This window comes from Melospiza georgiana, chromosome 10 (genome assembly GCF_028018845.1).
Source record: "Melospiza georgiana isolate bMelGeo1 chromosome 10, bMelGeo1.pri, whole genome shotgun sequence".
Classification (NCBI taxonomy): Eukaryota; Metazoa; Chordata; class Aves; order Passeriformes; family Passerellidae; genus Melospiza; species Melospiza georgiana.
Genome location: NC_080439.1, coordinates 16,246,713 through 16,260,071, shown reverse-complemented (window position 1 = coordinate 16,260,071; position 13,359 = coordinate 16,246,713). Strand labels below are relative to the sequence as shown.

Genomic DNA, 13,359 nt, shown 5'->3' with positions numbered 1-13,359 from the left:
GTTTTTCCTTGACATTTCTCATTTCCTCATTTGTAATGTAATAGCCTGTGGATGTTGTATCCAACATCCAAGGACTCCAACATGAACTCCAACAGCCAAGGACAGGTTTAGACAGTGTAGTAGAACCTCTTAAGCTGGATAAAAATTGTGAAAATGGAATGAGGGAAGAGGAGAATATGTTTTTTCTAGCAATTTAAAACCACAGTACTTTTGACAACTTTTAACAGGTTTTAGAAAAAATATCAGTTAGCCTTGAATGACCACAGCACAAGAGTAACTCAGCTTTTGATTATTTTGTGATCATTAACATCCATCCTGATAAAGACATCAAAGAGTGGGGTTGTGGCTGTATGACAGAGCCATTCTCAGCATGACACCTGTGGTGCAGAAAATGTAAAAGGCAGCGGTGGGAACAGGGATCTGAGGAAGCAGAGGAGCAGGAAATGTTCCTTTCTCAGGTACCCATTGGTGATGGCAGTGTGATGCACAGGGAACTGAAGACTGTTAGAAGCCTGTGTTTACAAAACAGAATTTTCAAATGTCGCTGAAGTAAAGTTCAGGTCATGTACAACATGTTCACAAATGATCAGGGCAGTTTGTGCCAGTTTCATTGGCTGTCTCTTCATTTTAATGACAGCAATCTGAATAAGATTGCTTTTGACAGGGTTGTAAATCAGATTAGCAGAGGTTGGAGAGAGGACTGAGATCAAGTTTATGCTAGTAGAATATATAAAAACATAATATACAAATAAGACACTAAACAGAAATGAAATAGTGATTTAGCTGGAAGCAGGCAAGGAAAATCTGCCAGTTTTGTCAAATACATCACAAGTAATATTTTCTGCAAAGCCCGAATGATTCTGGTAGCCTACATCTTATTCCCAAAAGTCTAGCCTAATACATTCAAGAAAATTAATTTGGGTTAATTAAAAAGACAAATTTAAAATGCATTAGGATATATCCACATGGTGAAAAACTATCAAGCTACCAAACACTCTTATCTGTGGTAGCTTTTGCATGTCCCTAGCCTGCTGCAAAGTGGAACACATTAATTGGAACCACCATGAAAGTATAATATAATTTTTTGAGTCTTTTTTGTTCCTTTTAGTTCTGGCAAGATTTCATTTCCTTTTTGCTTTGTTGTACCTTAGTTATGTGTTAAGCTAAAAAAAATGCAACTAACAAAGAGTAGTCTCCTTACTTTGTACATGTACACATTCACAGCTCCTTATTCCTGAACAAAACTTGTTTATCATCTGCCTTTACTGCTACACCTTGTGGGAATTGAACAGAAGTTATTTAGCAGATCAAAGCATGAGTTTGACAAAGTGATAACACTGTTTGAATCCTCCTCTGATAGTGACCAAACCACGATAGTAAGGTGCTTTAATGCAGGTGCTTTAATCCAGCTCCGAGCCAGCATCCTGCTGACTCAAAATTCGGTCTTTGAGCTGGCAGAGCATTGCCTCACTGCTGGCTTTAGGAATGTGTTCATGGCTGTTTCAAAAGGAGAGGTTTCAGCTCTGTGAGTGCTGCCTGCCTGGGTTAGCATCGACATTTGCTGGCTGTTTGCTGATGGGTCAGCAGAAGGTGTCTGGAGATTTCTCTGAGCATTAAGCTCAAACTGGCAGATATGCAGTAGTGAATTACAAGGAGCAGCAAAATTTGGAAAGGCAGGAAAGCTGCCATTCTAACCTGGCCACAAGTTTAGGTCTCTGTGTTTGTTTGAACTGAGGAACTTAGCAGTGAGGTATCAATTGCCTTCTAGAAACATAAGCTAGGTTTAGTGTATGTGATAAATTCGTTTCTGAACAAGTTTGTTGAGTCTGCTTAGGATAAAAGCTGACTCCACTTAAACATTTAATGAGGCATTTTATTAACCCTAACATTTAATGAGATGTTTTATTAGCTCTTTATGCAAAGTGAACAAAATGCAGTTTGCATGAGTTTTCTTATTGTTTAATTCATAAAGGATAATTTCCAAGAAACCCTTGACCTCTCATTTCAAATGAATTTCATCACAATGTTTTGATTTATAATTTCAAAGACAAGGTTTTTCTGTAAGTAACCAGTGTAGAAAGGATCCAAATCTGTGAGATACTTTATTATTCCTTGACTTCACAGAAATCTCATGAAGCAATTCATGAGATTCTAACATAATAGAGTCCAGATAAATCACTAGAATTATCCCAACAGCAGATTTTACAGTTTGTGTATGAGTATTTTTCTTCTCTGTTAGTACTGAGACAATTGTGGTGCTTTATGCAAGAAGTTACTATGAATAAAAAGGCCTTGATTCATCACTTTGTCACTGCAGAGTTACCTCACTGTCATTCCAGTATGACTGTCCAGGACCTTAAGTGTTCTCTCGGAGTCAAAAGGAGTTCACTTTGATATTTAGCGTTATGTTGTTTGCAACTCTTTGGGTCTTTAAAATCCCACAGTGATATTTGAAAAGCAGAATATTTAAAAATGGAAAGTCCCCTGTCCCAAAGAGTTTGGGAAAGAACAGATGTCTCGGAGGAAGGGAAGTGCTCACTAGTTACTTAATCCTGGAGTGTCAAAGCATTCTGGGGGAAGTCTAGGAGTGTTTTGAATTGAGCGTTATTTTTATAGTGTTCTATTGATGTAATACCAGAGATAACCAGCAATAAGCTGGTCCCAGGAAATCCATTCCAGAATTATGGCACTGTAACAGAGACCCTATGGTTGACAAGGTGTGTTACAGTTTCTGATGAGTTTGTGTTCTTTTCTGTTTTCAGTGTCAGCCAAACCAAGACCTCACAGCGATGAGTACACAAAGAAGATTCCACCTCCTAAGCCGAAACGAAACCCAAACACTCAGCTAAGCACATCTTTTGATGAAACATATATCAAAAAGCATGGCCCTATGAAGGCAACCCTCACTAGGGATTCCTCGCTCTCGCAGGTCAGCAGTCCTGCTCCAGACACAGAGGAAGAGGAGCCTGTTTATATTGAAATGGTTGGGAATATTCTCAGAGACTTCAAAAAAGATGAGGATGACCAAAGCGAAGCAGTCTATGAGGAGATGAAATACCCTATATTTGATGATGTAGGCCAAGACTCAAAATGTCAATGTGAATATGACCATCACACTTGTTCTTCTCAGTGTGCTACTCCCACAGTGCCTGACCTAGATTTCACCAAGTCTCCAGTGCCATCTACTCCCAAGGGCTTGCTTTGTGACATACCCCCGCCATTTCCAAACCTGCTCTCTCACAGACCTCCACTGCTGGTGTTCCCACCAGCGCCAGTGCAGTGTTCCCCGAATTCTGACGAGTCTCCTCTAACTCCACTAGAGGTCACAAAGCTTCCCGTCCTAGAAAATGTGTCTTACATCAAACAGCAAGCTGGAGCTTCTCCATCTTCACTGCCACCTCATACACCAGGCCATCAAAAACTGGAGAAAGAGCAGACAGTATCTCATGGAACTAGCACCCCTGGGCACACCTCCTCACCTCCTCATCCTTCTACCTTATACAGAACGCAGTCTCCACATGGTTATCCTAAAAGTCACTCTGCCTCACCTTCTCCTGTCAGTATGGGTAGGTCTCTTACCCCCTTAAGCCTCAAAAGACCTCCACCTTATGACTCTGTACATTCAGGAAGTCTCTCAAGAAGCTCTCCATCAGTGCCTCATTCTACAGCCAGAAACACATTGCAAGAAGGAGGGAAGATGGTCAGTGTGTCAGTCAGCACCTACGGGTCATCATCTCAGAGCAGCTCCCGCTCTCGGACACCCACCAGTCCTCTGGAGGAGCTAACCAGCCTCTTCACCTCAGGAAGAAGTCTCCTGAGGAAATCCTCCAGTGGCAGAAGATCTAAGGAACCTGCAGAAAGTAAGTCCTTGATGTCATTTTTGCTCATTTTTGTGTAATAATATCTGCTACTCTACTTTTCTAAATCAAATGCTTGCAAAAATTAAATAACTCAGAATTCTGAATTCCTTAGGGAAATTTCCTGTAATGAAAAGAAAAATTATTATTGCTTTAGTCTTCATATTCTTATATTTCTAAGGTTTTTAAGTATCCATACTGCACTTAGAAGTACAATTCATGGCTTGGTCTTGCAAAAAGAGTCAGTTCTCATTAATTTTTCTACACCTGTAAAGGTACCATGTGAATTGGGAGTCTTCCACCCTTGTCACATCCTTCCTTTCTTGATGGATGCTAAGCAGCTTGTAGCAAAATAACCAAACAATAACTGTTGAGGGTTATTTGCAGAGATCCACTGACTGCCCTTAACTTGGCCAGAAATCCTAGAAAATATGATGACAACAAAAGGTACCAGCTTAACCTTGGTTAAGCCTGGGGCAAAGGTTAAGTCTGATGATATTGGAGGGCTTTTCCAACCTGAATGATTATGTGATTCTGTGTAAACCATTCCTGTCCTTCCATGCTGTGCTGTGGACTATCTCTTTCAGCTGGGGTGGTGTGACTGGTTGGAAGGTTGTGCTGTGAATTGATCTGAAAACCATTAAACCTGTAATGCACATAACCTATAAACCCACACAGGAAGGAATGCACAGAAGGAGGCTGTGCAGGAAAACCTTAAGCCAATATTCACTTGTCATATGCTGTGTCATAAAATCAATGTTCTGTATGCATTCAGGTTTGTACCATGTACACCATGTACTTCTGAGCTAGTGAAATATGGAAACTCCTTTTGAAATCAACGGGAGTCACATGTGTGAAAGCAGAACCAGGCACCAGTATTTCTGTTGCAAAAATGTTCCTGTTCAGTGAGTGTCCTGCAGTAGAAGGTCGTTCTAACACCTCCTGTCTCAGTGCAAAGCAGACTTGGGATGCTTTCTCCTCCACTTCAGTAAAATCTGTTTATGACTTTGAATTGTTGACACCTGCCTAATGAAAAAGCTGTCTTTGGAGAGCAGCTGATCTCATGTTTGTGTAGGTACTATTTTATAGCTATTGACAGCTCTATGTATGATAAACTGCACTGGTTTATTCCTGATAAAAGAGAGTGTTCTGGTTTCCAGGCTACTGTATCACTGTGGAAGAGAAGTGAATACCACACTGTGTTTCTGGTTGTGTTTGTGCCACTCTGTTGTGTCGCCCATCACAGTGTGGTCACAGCACTTTGGGGCATGCTCAGGGTGCTCAGCAGGACACTCCTTCTGGGTTTCCACGGGCAGAGTTGTGGAAGCTGAGTGAGGACATGCCTGTCTGTAAGAATGGAGAAGCTTGGTAGCAATGGGTTAGGCTGGCCTACAACTCATCCCTCCTGACTCACTGGCTCCACTTCTCCAGCCTCGGTGTTATTCTTATTTATCTCTGTGCACATCAGGAATAAGAACTCTGCAATCAGAAGGTGAAGGTGAGAATAGAGTTAGCAAGAGGATACTAGTTGGTGCAGCAGTTTGCTTAATTTGCCTTTAGTATTTTCATGGCCTGTAGTCATTATTCCTGTTTTATGGAAGTCTCAGCTTCATGTTTTAGTAGGGTTTCATTAATTGATTGCAGTAGTAAAACTACAGTAACACCGGATTTGTGTGCTGGATGGAAGCAAGTTTGTATCTAAAAGGCAAGATGATTCTTGTAATTGGGAACAATTATGAAGGATGTGATGTGACATTTATAAATAATTTCAGTGAAATGCTAGGAAGATTTTGGCAGGTAATACCAAACATTATTAAATATACTTCCTTTTCATAAGCGAGCAGAAATCCCCTGTAAATCCCAAGCTACACTAGTTCTACTCAGTGAGGTTTGTACTCTCACCAGTGTAAGCAAGTTTGGAACCTGGAGAAATTCCTGCCGTGAATATTGCAAATCTGGGTAATTTCAGCATGTCTGTGCTGCTGTCTCAAACCTATCTCCAGAATATATTTGCTATATTCTGAAATTCTGCTTGATTGAAATTGAATGCAAAATTTTCAAAAGACTTTTCACTGATAAATTTAAACTAAATCTTGTCCTGCAGATCTGTACCATGAGCAGCCTTGTTGGCCTCTCAAGGAGCACTCTCTCATTGCTCCTTAGGAAATAGAAATCTGTTCCTTATTGGCCACAAATAGTAAGAACAAGAGAGATATGAAATTGAACTTGTGTTCATTTATTTAAGAAAAACACATTCATGTTATAAATAGACACCCGTGGTGAAATGACTGGAGTACAGCTGTGTTGAGTAAATGAACAGACTGCCCATCTAATCCGATTGTAATTTGTCTGGTATTTACAGTATGACTTAATCCTGTGGGATTACTGCCCTGAGCAAGAATCAGGTTTGTGTTCAGATATTACAGAGGTAGAAGACACTCTAAGATTTATAGAAAACACATACAGGTCTGGCATTTTATGTCTTTCAATTCTACATTGAAATGATCCACCATAAAGAATCTAAATTGGGAGATTTGAACATGGCATTTGACCAGACTGCCACATTTACGTGTCATGATTTACATGGTGATAGATGGGGGAGGCTGGGCTACTCATCTGATATGGTAAGGAAACCTTGGTCCTTATTGTCCTGTTTTCTAAAAACCCTTTTGCATGCTTTTAACATTTTAAATATGAATTACAGACAATTATGAAAGTGGGGAGGAAATAACAAAGAAAATTAAATTATAAGGCCAAATCAGAAATGAAAAAAATATTGGTAGAACATTATGCAAAAAAAAAAAAAAAAACCACCTGCAAAAAAGTGGAGACAGCCCTACAGAAAACTGAAGAAAGATGTAGAACGTGAAGAATGTGAAACAGTGGAAAAGATAAACATTACTAATTGTCACTGACTGTTCCTTAATCCTTTCTGTGTTTGTGTGGGATAACATGGCAGTGTGCCTTAACACTTGGCAGACCCCTGTGAAATACAATGTCAATCCTCAGAGGTTAGAGGGAAACTATTTAAAGGGTACCAGCACTTGGGCTGCCACACTGTGCCCTTTTCTGAAGGAGCTGAAGGTGTTGAAGGACAGCCACTCGATCCAGCTGTATGGAACCACACAGTCCCTTCAGTGTCACTGTGCACCCTGTGTGTCTGTGTCACCTGTGTCCTTCAGTAAAGAGGGATTTATGGAGGGAGAGGAAGGGAATGCTCTGAAGCTTTTCTGGAGCTGTATTTGCTGCTTCTGTCATTTCTGCACCACAGAAACAGTCTGCACTCCATGAGGAACTAGCACTGGAGTCATGTGCCTGAAGGCATCCCCACATCCTACAGAGCAGGGCAGAGGCTGCTGTGCTTCTGCACTGTCTTTCAGGCTGTGTGTGGCTCCAAGGCTTTCTTTGTGAGATGGTCCTGTAAATCCTTGTCAGGAGTCAGGACTAGCCTTTCTCTATATTGATTGTTCCCATTTGTTAAGGGTTCTGTTTCCTCATAGTTTCCTGGGAGCTTCGTGCCAGTTTGGAGTGGTTATTGCAAACATTCACCCTAATGAACTGCACAGGAGAGCAGTGACCTCAGCTGTGTGCTCTGACTCTGGATGAGCACGAGGCGTGAGATCAGAGCAAGTGATGCAGCTCAGGTTTTTGTTTTCCTAAGCTGCTCTGCAGGGCTTCAGAGATGCTTTGGTGTTTGCCTACGTGGAGTTTCACTCTTCAGCTTCTAGTCACACAAAGGGAGGAAATTCCTGAACGTGCTACTTTGAAAAATCAGGTATAGTGATTGAAAATTGGGGTAATTATTAACATTTCCTGTTCCTGGCTGGTACTGAATTAAGAATCTAAACATATCAAATAGTGTGAGGAGAGGAGGGAGTCTGAAGTAGCTCAGTTGTTGAAAATGACTTTAGGCTGACTTCAGGCAGCTGAGACTTAGAGTAGAATATTTTTTTTAAGCTGCTGCTTTCCAGGAAGCTAGAAATCCCAGAGAAGTATTGGATGTCCCATCCCTGGAAGTGTCCAAGGCCAGATTGGATGGGGCCCTGAGCAACGTGATCTAGTGAATGCCATCCCTGCCTGTGGCAGGGAGGTTGAAACTAAATGATTTTTAAGGTCCCTTAAATCCAGGTCATTCTGTGTTTCTCAGTCAGCTTTGGGTTCCTTGTTAGATAGAACAGTGTGATGGAGAACAGAGTTTGGGAGATGCAGCAAGTGAAAATTCACCCCACATGGGTGAATTAACCTCTATCTTCATACATTAAGTCTGGAATGAGGGGCACAGGGCAGGTTTTCAGTTGATGTATTTCTAACAGAGTTAGGATGAGAAACACTGGCCAAAGCAAGGTGGGATTGGGATGGAATTGTGTGCATGCCTTCTCATTTGTATGCCTGCTCAGCCTCTGTTGTCCTGAAGAGGAAAGTTTGCCTGCAAGATGAGGCTGGCCATAAAAAACATTATAGATACTTCATTACATCCATTGCTCAACTACTGCACAGCTGCACTGCTACACTACTTTTAGCATTAGAGACTATTTGAATGCCTACCTCATTTCTAACCTCTAGGTTAATATTTTTCCATACCTTTATCCAAAGGGATATCAGCCTAATTCTGTTCTTTTTTTCTGCAATGTAGCAATTGATTCCATGCAGTATGAATGCTATATTCAGTCTAACGAGGCAGCTACAGCTTTTCAGCTATTCCTGAACCTTTGAGCCAGAGGTGTACTCATTTCTCCATCACTGAAGAAGCATCCATTTCCATAATAGTAAGATTTTGTAATCTGATGAGCCATGATATGTGTGGGATTAAATGAGGTAATCAAAACAGTCACTTCTCATTTGACAGTCCTGAAAGTAGGTCTGAAAGCAAACACTTCATGGGAAAGTGCCAGAGGAAAAGGCAAAGAGAACACCAGCTTTGAAGAGAATGACATTTGACCACCCCTGGAAGGGTATGATCTTACTTCAGTTAATTCCATTTAGTCAAATTCCAAGAGGCCTACCTTGCTACATCTATTCCAACCTACCAAAATATCAGCAAGCCAAGGAGTTGCAGCATCAGAAACACTTTCTGCAGGTGCTCCTTGTGAGTGCACATTTGGGGCAAGACCCCTGCACCCACAAAGGTGATGATCTGCCAGGGTCACCTGGGGGAGCTCTGTCCTCCCCTGAGTGACAGGTCTGTTGGGGGCTGTGCTGCCAGGCTGTGGGACAGCACTGAAAATGCCTGAAGTGTACACATGGGGATGACCAGATACGGGGTAAAACAATATTCACTTTGCAGTTCAGTGGTCTTGAGTGCTGCTTCAGCCATGACTGCTGTTGTGCTTCCACAGTAGTCCTGAGATCCCCAGCAAAGGAAGTAGTGCACTGGACTAAGTATTTTGGGCTTGATCAGCTAATCCAGCCATCTGGATACTCTTGTTGAAGCTAACATGTTAGCTGTTACTCTTGTTGAAGCTAACAATTAGCAATCACAGATAATAATTGGAAAGAAAAATCTTGATGTATCAGTAAGGTCTTTCAGCTAAGCCCACAAAAGGCAGGAAAACATCATTTCACCTGGGCTTGTTTAGTCTAAAGAGGAAGCAGTGAGCTGCAAAGCAAAGGTGCAAAGGGCAAATGTGTGGAGGCACCCATGGCAGCCCTGAGGCACCTTGCACATCCCAGCATGATAATTCCATCCAACAGCTCCACCATCGCTGCCCCATTTTGCATTGCAGGACAGTGATTCTATTCTCCCTCAGCACCAAGGGTAATGTCAGGTTCAAGAACTTGTTTCTAATGGATAAATCAATGGACACCCATTCCTTGATTGAAATACATGCCATGTGTTTACTGTCTTGCTGCTCTCACACAAAAGTGAGTATGGCCATTTTAAGGGCATTTAATCATCCAAGTCATTGATGGTGGGCTGTTCCTCCATGCTTAGGATGAAGGAATGTCTTTGTTAGATGCAATTATTAAAACAGAAAACAAACATTTTGAGACAATATGCAATACTTTTGTTAATTCGTACCATGGCATTGTCTCATCTTCTAATTCAGCAATTTAGGCTTATCAGGAAATCAGGCCCTCCCGGGATTCTGAGGGTATGCAGAAGCATTCAAGAAGACATAATTTCATAAATAATTGCTCAGGTTTTTCTGGAAACAGCTGGTGTCTCTGATTGATGCATACAGATTTATTTATTCCTTCTGTTTACATTACTTGACTGCTTGATAAAATTTATTTTTCTGAAGAAGAAATAAACTTGTAAGGGGTGAAAAAGAGATAAAGTTATTCTCTCTATGTTATATTTCAAGTAAAAGATGGTTTCAGGTAAAGAAATGAAAAACACTTTCTCTTTAGGTTTAATGTACAGTAAGATGTGAGATGTCTGAAAGTTGTCAAAAATAGAGGGTGAAAAATGCCTTGAATTCACTTACTGGCACCCAGTTCACTATATTGTAAATAAGCAGAGGAACACGTGCTGCACTTAAGGATGTGGGTAATGATAATAGGTTCTCAGTTTTAAGTGCCATTGATTTTCCCCACTCCCCTGAACAGAGCTTTCTAAGCCAGAGAAATATCTTGACCTTTAGACCAAATCCTCAGCACTTATAAATCACTGCTTTTTATTTGAAATCGGGAGAGGTACTCCAGTTTATACCATCTGTGTCTCTGGCTTCAAGAAAATAAATGTGTCCTTTGTGACTAGAACAGCTTGTATTCAAAATGGTGCAGTGGTACAGCAGGATGCTGAATTGGAGAGTTTATTGCCTTTCTGTTTCAAGCAGGACCACACAATTTATGACCAATGTATGGGTGCTCAATCTTAATTGCAAGAAATGCTTAATCTGGTCATGTTTTCCATAAGCATATATTGGCTTCAACAAAACTGCTAAATATGTTTTGTTAAAATTTCCTGCTGCAGTTTTTTCAGGGGATGGTGTGTCAGTGCAGGGTATCAGGTCCTATTGTGAAAGAACTAAAGCAAAAAAAAAGGAGGATAGGAATGGAAGTGCTTTGATTGAATAGAATGGTGCAGGGTTATTTATGTTTCCTCCACTCAGGAAGTTGGCTAAGACACATCGGATGGGCTGGCAGTGCCAGTGACCTGAGAACACAAGCTGCCAGCTATTTCAGAACTTCTCTTTACAACCAGACATTGGGCCTGGAAATCTTTTTCTGAATTAAGAGTCAGATTTTCTTTGCATTAGGATTCAAGTGCATTTTTGGTTGTTAAGTCCTAAAAGTAAAACTAGAGATTATTAGTAGGAAGGTCTGTGTTTAGTGTAAAGCACAGTGTTCATAAAGCACTTTGAACCCTATTTGACATTTTCCACAGGCAAGTGTAGAGAGATAGTTACAAAAAAAGCAAATTACAGGGAAAGAGATCGCAGTGTTGTTTAGGAAAAGTAATCAAAACCACCCAAACCACACCACCATCAACAAACCAAAGGCTGTCAACTTTAGGATGGTGAAATACTGTACAAGTTTCAAAGAGCAGATCATAACACTTTCCTCAAAATTAATCCCAAGAGAAAAAAACAGTTTTGCAAACAAAACTTGCATTATTTTTTTCTTCATTAACTGGAATATCTGCATCATAGCTGCTTGAGGTCACTGTTAAATTAAATACTCTTGCACACCAGCATATTATCTGAAAACTGATTCAATGGTTTCTTGAGCTGCTGTTATTGCGTCTTTACAAGGGAAAAGGTTTAATTAATTGCTTTATCTGTTCTTACAGTGATACAGCTGTAGAACTTCTGTGATTTAAGAGAAGATGGTGGGAACTTTGTGGGGAGTAAAATCTGATATTTCTGACTGTTATTTCTCCTCTCTATATTTCTTAAAATTATTTTACCTTACTAAACCGTGTAACAAACACTGGCAATATCTGGGCCTGAGTGGTTTTATATCCATTTTAAAAGGACACACTTTTTTGGCACGACTGATTTGGTTCCTGCTTGAAAAAGTTCATTTTTTAAACCCCATCCTTAAAGACCCAATCCAAAGGTCCCTGAAGATCTACTTCAGGGGATCCCATTATAAATTATGACAAGAGAGTCCTCTCTTTGTCCCAGGCTGCTGTTCCTTGCAAGACCACTCTGTACTTTGGCTTCTAGAATATTGCAGTGAATAATATAAACAATGATCACGTTATGTTGCACATTTTTGTCAGTGTATTCTCTAATCTACCCATAGAATCACTGAGGCTGGGAAAGACCTTCAAGATGGGGTCCAACCTGTGACCAAACACCACCTTGCTATACAAACCATAGACTGTCATTTATTGAGCTCTTCCAGGGATGGTGACTCCCTCACTTCTCTGGGCAGTCTGTTCCAATGCTTGACAATTCTCTCAATGAAAAAGTTCTTCCTGATGTCCACCCAAAGTTCCCCTGGTCCAGTTTGAGGCCATTTCCTCATTTGCTTTCATTAGTTGCCCGGGAGAACAGATAATATTCTGATAAAGGGTCTTGGGCTCTTAATGAGGAGAGGTAGATGTGCTTCCCCTGAAATTTTCTCTCAACCTTCCAAGACTATCAGTAATACGAAAAATGTAAGTGTTAGAAATGGTTTTATTTACGTTATACATGTAAGTGATTCAAATATCAAATGATGAAATTGCTGGGGTGTACAAACATGCTAGGTATAGATAAGGTGAAAAGTACAGGAACACTGAGGAAATAATTGTGAGGATAATCATGCATATTAAAGAATCAGGTTCCTTTACATTCAATTTGATGTGAAGGTTCACGTTCTTTTCACTCTTTTGAATAGAATTATCCATTCCTAATAATTATATTATTGTTAAAACAGTAACATGCAATTAGCACTTTATCTGGCATTGAAGAATGAGTAAGGAGAACCATTGTTCTTGTAACTACTCATCTGAAAGAGAGAAGCTGTGTGTTTAATTTTACTGAAGATGGCAATTACTTTATTTTTGTGTGTGAATTTGAAATCATGACTCAAAAAGTACCTTCTTCCAGGAAATCTGTAGCTAGTTTACTGCTCCAGCAATGTTTGTGTGATTTGTGTGTAGTTTGCATGTGCTGTAACACAGACACAGCATTGTGCCAGCCACAGTAGCTGCTCTGCACAGTTGTGAAGCCAATAATTGTGAGCCCTTGCAAGCACAGACATCAGCCAGAGCTGTTACAAGACCATCTGCAATTCTACTTATTTCCTCAATATCGGAAGTCTGTGCTGGCATGGCTCCACAGTTGCTTTTCCAGCAAGAATAAAACCAGGTTCACAAAATCAAACCTCTAATTAGAAAGTGGGGAGGGCCTAAAATAATTAATTCTGATAAAATACATAGAAAGCCAGAATGACACAAAGGTTTCATTCTGAAACTGAGAGGAATCTTAAGCATTTACTTGCAGAGCAAAAATTTCTTGGGATCCTGACCTAGAGCCAGGCACAGAGGCTGCACAGCAGCATTAGGTGCTTGTGCCTGGCTCTGTAAGAGAGAGCAAAATTCAGATGAAATCAGTGTTCAGGAAGT

The 13,359-nt window shown here is 40.5% G+C and overlaps 1 protein-coding gene across 2 annotated transcripts in view; it reads left to right on the top strand.

The window, feature by feature from the left end:
- NYAP2 (neuronal tyrosine-phosphorylated phosphoinositide-3-kinase adaptor 2) overlaps positions 1-13,359 on the top strand; it is a 135,107-nt gene that overhangs the window by 78,768 nt on the left and 42,980 nt on the right. For both annotated transcript variants that reach the window (XM_058031629.1, XM_058031630.1), the window contains exon 4: positions 2,763-3,860. In XM_058031629.1, coding sequence (XP_057887612.1) covers positions 2,763-3,860 — 1,098 coding nt within the window. The remainder of the gene's footprint in view (positions 1-2,762; positions 3,861-13,359) is intronic.